Source organism: Perca flavescens, chromosome 13 (genome assembly GCF_004354835.1).
Source record: "Perca flavescens isolate YP-PL-M2 chromosome 13, PFLA_1.0, whole genome shotgun sequence".
Taxonomy (NCBI): domain Eukaryota; kingdom Metazoa; phylum Chordata; class Actinopteri; order Perciformes; family Percidae; genus Perca; species Perca flavescens.
The window spans coordinates 15015949-15023528 of NC_041343.1; the positions used below are offsets into that span (position 1 = coordinate 15015949).

Genomic DNA, 7580 nt, shown 5'->3' on the forward strand with positions numbered 1-7580 from the left:
GTCAGTGGTTCTGCTAACACGTAGCTTTCATTAATACATACAGTGTTAAGGAGTGAAATTCTAACAAAGTCAGTTAAAAATTAGAATCTATTTTGTTCATGTTACTTGAGGTTTCCACTTTGACAAGCAGATGTTTAGCAGTTTGTTGGACTACTGGGTATGTGTTACCCAGGGGTTAAAAGCCACTTGAGAGGACAAGGACTGGGTGATGATCATGACAACAACAGGTATCAGGTATCATCAGTGTCAAGTGAAATGAATATTACACTAATTGCATCCCTGAATGTCCTTGTAGTCAGAATCAAAGATTACTGTACTATCACATCAGTGTGAAGCACCTTTGTTTGGCATGTATGGAGAAACAGGCTCTATACTGTACAATAGAAAACACTCAAGCTATAAACTTTGCTCTGGACATTTGTCTTTTCTTCCTCCAACTCCCTCTATTCAAATCTTTGCTCAAGCACTTAGCACTTCAGCTTCGCCTCTCTCTCCCTTTGAAGTGTTTTAGCCAACACATATAGAAACATCATCTCACAAGTTATATATGTTCAAAGATGTCAAAATAGTGCTATTGAGTGACTGACCGGTTTGTTAGTTCAACTGTTAATAACTGTCTGACAATCCATAATATCATATACTACATTTCGCAGTTTACTTTACAGATGGAAATGCCTTGAGTGTTCCTGAGAACTTCAGTCCTTCAGAAAGCTTCTCTCTGAGAGTGGACATATAAAAGAGGCTGTGCTGCTGATGTATGAATGAGGAGCATTCAAGGGGCCCCCGAACTGATGGAGTCCTTTGGAGATCAGATGTGTCTGCACCCAGTTACATGTGGTGTGGTTGGGACCTATATAGCAGCTGTTATGTTCCTATCTGGGATATTTTGCTATTTAAATAAAATAATACTGTAGTGAAATTGTAAGTTAAACTATTTTTAAGAAAGGGTTCAAACTTTTTTTTAAAGCATAAGTTCTAACTAGCTCTGGTCTTTGCCACCAGATGACGCTCTTGCTCCACACTGCACATCTGAGCGAGCCACTAAACTGCAGGATAAACAGACACACAGTGAAAGTCTGCGTGCTTCGGGTACATTAAAGCGCTCCAATTGCTCCACATATAGCCTACTGTGGCCGAGAAGGGACTGTTACCCTGTCTTTATCTACAGATGAAAGCACCGTCGCTATGTGAACCATGCCCCAATATGTTTTGCGTCTATGTGTGTATGCGTGTACGCGTGGCTTGTGTGGGAGTGCGTGCGTGTACAGTAGCTTTCCTTCGCCAAAGAACTTGCTCATGCCTTTCTGTCGTACTTTTCAAAATAAATCACCACTTTAAACTGCGTGATTCAATACGGCAAAACCAGAATGAAGTCTAGTCATAGCCAAGCTACAGAGCGATTCAACTGTATAAATCATATTTGCTATAACACAGATACAAAATGCAATGCAGTAGGCTACATGCACTCAAGAGCCATGATGCACGACAGGTGTTTGTTTCAAATTATAAAAAAAAAAAAAAACACCACTAGGCCTAATACAGAGGACATGGTGAGTAACAACTACACATTTTCATGACATGTCCTTATTTTCAAATTAGTGGTTACAGTCCAAATATGTTTTTAATTTCATTTTTGTTGTGTTTTTTTTTTTTTTTTTTTTTTTGCTTCAGTGATCAGGTAGGCCTTTCACTCTCAGTTGTCTCGGCTAATCTAATATTCACGTTCACATGTGGACTGACTGAAGGTGGAAAACGAGGTGAAACGATGGAGGAAAAAAGTCCACTGTAATTTTATCCAAATGTATACCATCAAATATTTTGATCAACATCCCATTCATACGCATTCACTTCAGCGGTGGCGCTTGCATAGTTTACTTCCATGTCTCCCAGTTCATTATTTCTCGACCTTTGACACTACTTGTGTATGGGCCGAGAATTAAAAAGGCGTGTTCTCAAGCACACTGAAAAAAAGGCAAGCAGAGGACGGTGCGCGCGTTGAATATTCAATTAGAGAGGGGGGAATGTGAGGAAAGTGAAGCTGCGTGCCAGTCCTTCATCTTACATTACTGATTAGCTGTTAAACAGATTGTGTACAGCTGATTGGGTTCAAATGTTGCAACTCCCAACAGTCAGGGAGTTCAAGGCGATGCCGAGCGGTTTCCTTCCCGTGCCACTTCAGCAGGCTTAACACAACATTGCCACCACTAACAGCTCCATAAAGAATGTTGCTGTTCAATGCACTTTAAACACAGTACTTTAAAAAACAAAAACAAAAAAAAAACATCGGGAGCAACTGAAACCGTTTCCAGTCCAACGGTGCAGGTCGAGTTGTTTGGATGAAGCTGTGCCAAAATATAGAAAACAAATACCTTTTTATACAGACTATAAACTAAATTCATCTTTAGCTGCCTTTCCGATGTTAATGCAAAAGTAAAACCTTTGCCATTTTCAATTCATCCACAAAAATACTCAGTTATATCAGTAATCTATTGTCTTCCAAATTATTGGCGAAAAACAGCTCCATCCAAAATAAGAAAAACGCCCCCAAACACCATAAAGTCATGAAATGTGAAGATTAAAGTGCATTAAGCTATACAATGCTTGTTAAAAAAAACATCCTCTTGAAACTAGCCTCCCCTCTTCCAACAATAACTCAGTACTTTACATTTACAAGCGAGGTTGGAAGCCTGGAGCAGCAGGTGTTTGTCCTTTAAACTTGAGTAAACAAACACGTTATACATGTGCTGACGTGTTTAAAAGTTTATAAACTATTTTGTTAAAGTTGGTAGGTTAACATGTTAAGTTTACTACACATATTTATTAGGCTGGATAAGTTTAAAGTAGTTGAATGTGCAGTGCCACAGCAAGCCACGCGGGTCTAAAAGAGCTCTCATTGAGAAGCCACGTGTCCGTTTCCAAAGCCTCTCCAACTTAACCACCTCCTTTGTACGACTAACCCACATCGGCAGCGTCCCTCCACATAAAGGGATTTGCAATTTCAAGATATTTCAGCTTAAATGTTTTTGACAGTTCCCTCGCTTTTACCTCGGCTTGGTTATTTTAACTGTGCCAAATGGGTCACCTTGGGTTGCTGTCTGCGCGCAAAGGGCTTTTGCGCGCATTCAGTCTGAATTTTTTCCAACTTTCCTTGACGGGGAAACCAGCTGCTGGTCGTGAAAAGACGGCTTATTAATTGTCCTTTGTCATGCAGAATTGCTTGATTTCTAAAGAAACGTACAAAGGCTCTTTTTCAGGATTCAAGTATTTTGTTTCGTGCGTATTTTCAAACCATCGAATCAGCTGCAGCGCCGCGCCGTCTACCAGACTCTCAGGTACTGACTGCCTGCTCCCTTTGTCCCCTTTTAATGCTGTTGTAAATCGTGCAGACTGATTTGTTACAAGCTGTTCTTTTAATCTGATAGATAAGAGACATGTCAAAGAAAAGCCGTAAATAAAAAATTAGCCAGAATAAAGACAAGGGCGAGTCTGCTAGATGGGCGCCTGTTGACTCAAGCGGCTCTCCAGCGTCAGGGGAGCCCTCTCCTCAGCTCCGTCAAGGTTACGTCCACAATTCCCTTTTCTTCTTTTTAAAAAGACACCGTAGTCCTTTTTGCTTCAATGAATTGATCGGCACAAAATTAAGAATAAATAAATTGAGCATTTGGAGCACCGAGCGTATAAGCTCCCCCAGGGCGCATACCCCCGGGCTATTGAATGGATAAAGGGCGCTTTGCAGAGGACGTTGTGAGCAAAATGGGGCTCTATGGTGCAATTAACAAAATAGTCTAATCCCATATCTTAACAAATGCAAATATTGGAGTTTTGTTAAAATGGTTAAGTGAACAATTAAGTGAAAGTTTACAATTGAAACTTCACATCCCAAAAAGGCACACTGATGCAGATAATGTGTTGTACGCAATTTGAGAGTTTTTACTCCCTTTAAAAGAGTATAGACGTACGTTTCCAAGGAAGCAAATATAATTTAAAGCCTATTCAACATAATAAATATAATTTTGAGAACCAAAGCTTCAGTCAGAGAGCAGCTGTAGCGGTGCGTAATTAGGCGAACAAAACGCTAAACTTCTGGTTTGTCTTTTTGGATATGTTTTAGTGATCAGATGACATATTTTTAACTTTAGTACAACATATACATATACACATTCATTTTTGGCTATTTTTAATCAGATTATCCAACAGAGGAATTCGGCCTAAAAGACAAAATTTATGTTTGAGGATGCTGCGTATTATTTGACTTGGCACATTATTTAATGTTGTGGATATAATGAGTTTTCATAACAAAATCACAGTATGTGCTAATTAATAATTATGTTTTTGTATTTGAAGATCATATTGGCTGGGTTGAAAAGCCTTGTGTTAAGTCTTAAACACACCTGGAGCTCATAAAAGCGACAATCAACTTGACCACGCTGGTGCGCTAACAGTAAGAACAATATGGGTCGTGGGCACCAAACTGTGTCTTTTTCTCATTTATTTTCATGTTAGATCAATATCTTAAGATATGCACACTCCTGATGCACCATTATACACCCCCAGCGATTATTAACTCAGTCAAACGAGACGGATCATTTCAGCTAGGATGAAACTTGAAAAGAGCTCCAAAGGGCCAGGCAGTGATATGTGGGTCGAGTGTCCCCCAGGGATAGCGCATAAAAGGACCCCATACAAACGTCTTTATCTCCTCTGAGTGATAAAGATTATTGAGCATTTGATTTACTCTCCCAGGGTTCAGCTCATGTTGCCTAATAAGCGTCTTCTAGAAGTGCATGTTGTATGTCTGTAGTGTGCTGTGCTGGCTGGGAATCTCAAAAAACACCAACATTGCTCGGTTCCTTACCAATTTCTTTTTGGCCCTGAGCAAAACTTGAACCTTGTCAAATACGTTTTTAGTCTTCTTTTCATACACCAAACACCCCTGATGCAAAGCACCTGTACCTCCATGTAAAAGATTAATAATAATAATTTTAATTGCAAAGAAAATGAGTATTACGTTTGAAAAAACGCACTGCCCATGTTGCCACAGGGAGAGTTTAAATGTGTGGAGATGTAATTCATGTTACTATTTTGACCAAAGACTATCACACAGTATTTTACAGGATCTGATCCTGTCTTCTCACAGCATGTTAAATATATACTGTATATATAATGTCCAAACTGATGATATTAACCTTGAGTTTACGTGCGCCTCTGTGCGCACTCAGTGGTGCGCAAAGACCAAAATATTTAACTCACACCACAACGTAGTCTGTCGCTCAGAAATATTTTTATTTAAGTATCAACATTTTTAAATAAATAAATATTTTTTTTTCAATTACACTGAAGATATAATTTCAGAGTGATCTCAGCAATGTGACATTGAGGGAATTTCCCTCCAGCTTTTCATATTTGAAGTCACAGTTCCATCCACATAGAATGAATCTAACCAGTAGTCACCATGTATACAAAATTCTGTCTCCCCCAAATTACTAATAAACAATGTTGCTATTGTTTTTTTTTTTTTTTTTGGGATTGCCTTTACAAATATGCCACCCATACTCATCGGATTGGAAACAACAAATGGATCGTTTTCAGAAAAAAACTACATACAAAACGTACAACATGTATACAGCTATACAATAATTCAGGGCAATCCCCTGATTAAATATTCTCTTTCTATGTACAGGCAACTGAACACAAGTGGAACAGTCTTTTTTTGGCTGTATTCAAAATCATAAGGACCAAAATATTTCAGAGTGGAGGCAGTGGGAGAGTTCATGGGGAGACGGACAGGTCCACGTCCTCCTTTTCGGACGAGGAGGGAGAAATCGGAATGTCATCCTCCTCTTCCTCCGAGCATCTCGCGGTTGACAGGGACGAGCATTTGCAGTTATGTGATCCAGTCCTTTGGCCGCTGCTCTTGCCCTCCTTTTTGTGCTTCACTCTGCGGTTCTGGAACCAGATTTTCACCTGTTTCTCGGACAAGTTCAGGTATGTGGCGATCTCGATGCGCCTCAGTCTGGAGAGGTACATGTTGGAGGTGAACTCTCGCTCCAGCTCCAAAAGTTGTGTGCTGGTGAAGGCCGTGCGCATGCGCTTGCTGCTCTGAAGTTTGCTGTTGCTGTTTTCTGTGAAAAGTAAATAGAGATTGTCAGCTACAGCGATATCAAGAAAACACGTTAAATGTGCCTTGGTTAATTCGATCAAACGTTATATATGAGCCTTTACTCACCGATGGAGATGCAGTGGAACTGTCGCGGGTCTGGGACTGAGTACGCAGCTTGGTATATCCCCGGTCCGTGGCTGAGGCTGTTGGATGAAGAGTGTTGCCTCGACAGAGCTGAGTGACAGTACTGTGAGCTGAAGGGAGAAAAAGACGCCTTGAGGAGCGGCAGGCTCTGTGGTGACGGGTGGAGCTGGGACGCGGTCATGCACAGCGGACAGAAGCACAGCAGCCCGGCTTTCCTTGAGTGGCAGGCGCCCGGCAGCCCGTGCGGGTGGTGCGGCGAGTGCACGGCGTACGGGAATAAAGGTGGGTTGTTCTCGTTCCCTTTGTCGTTGGCCTCCCTTAAAATCAAGGAATCCACGAGAAAAGACCTCGGCATATTTGCAAACGTGTTGCTCGGCAGTGTGGTTGAAGTTGAAGCCGGTGCGTGGTTGTGTCAGCGTGCTCTCGTCGGGACGGTGGACAGCGAAGTGGTGCTGAAGGCGCAGCGCCGCTCCTTAAATAGCCGCCGTGGACTCGGTTCGGCCATGTGACGGTTACGCTGTAAGCGGCCAAGAGCTCTCAATAGGGTTTTGTGCCTTTCTCTCGGCATTCCCACTGCACGCTTCCCCATTATTTCACTTGTTAACTAAATGAACTGCATAATGTAGTCTATTCTTGTCAGCCCCACCCACGCCGCAAGAGGCGGCACTGCCCATTCTCCCTTTTATCATCACTCTCATTTTATCATAGAGCACAGCTTAAATTTGCGAGAGAAAACGTTCCTGTCACATTCGGAAAGCCAGTTTAATGTATTATATATACGTTTTGTCCTTGACATTAAGCAGCCTAGGTATGTATGTGTAAAAGTTGTTTGTGTCTGTATAGGCAAACCAGGGCAAGAAGGAGAAACTTTCAGAAATATTTACAACTGTTGTTCATTTATTAGGCTACATTTGAATAACAGTAGGTAGATTACAGAATCATTTTCCATCGTTTCTTTAAGATTAAAAGTCCATTGTGCTGTATTTGGTAAGATTATGAAAAGGTCAAATGTATTATCAGCTGCATGTGTATGTGTTAATTTTCGCCACGTTATGTTTCTGAATAAACGCATACCATTCAGAATTTCTGTATGTAGCTTATGTATGTATATAGCTGTGGTTAATTATTCGTGTGACAGGTCTTCTGCACTTGTGTGGCAACTTTTCTGACAGTGTTGAGCGCAAACATTAATGCAACAGCTGAATGTAAAGTTTACGCATATCCATTTTAAGGTTAATGTGTCATTTCTGGGCACAAAAAAAGGGACAAGTCATTGCCTGAAGGCAGTGCTGTTAAAGAGCAGTGATTAATTCCTTTGCTCGGGCCCCTGCCGAGT

The 7580-nt window shown here is 41.1% G+C and overlaps 1 protein-coding gene across 1 annotated transcript; it reads right to left on the bottom strand.

Moving 5' to 3' along the window:
• Positions 1-5716: 5716 nt before the first annotated feature.
• Positions 5717-6669, bottom strand: gsx1 (GS homeobox 1). Its single transcript, XM_028594473.1, has 2 exons — positions 6227-6669; positions 5717-6122 (listed from the first exon to the last, which is right to left on the bottom strand). The coding sequence occupies exons 1-2, from the start codon at positions 6597-6599 to the stop codon at positions 5770-5772; spliced, it is 726 nt and encodes a 241-aa protein (XP_028450274.1). The 5' UTR covers positions 6600-6669; the 3' UTR covers positions 5717-5769.
• Positions 6670-7580: the final 911 nt, after the last annotated feature.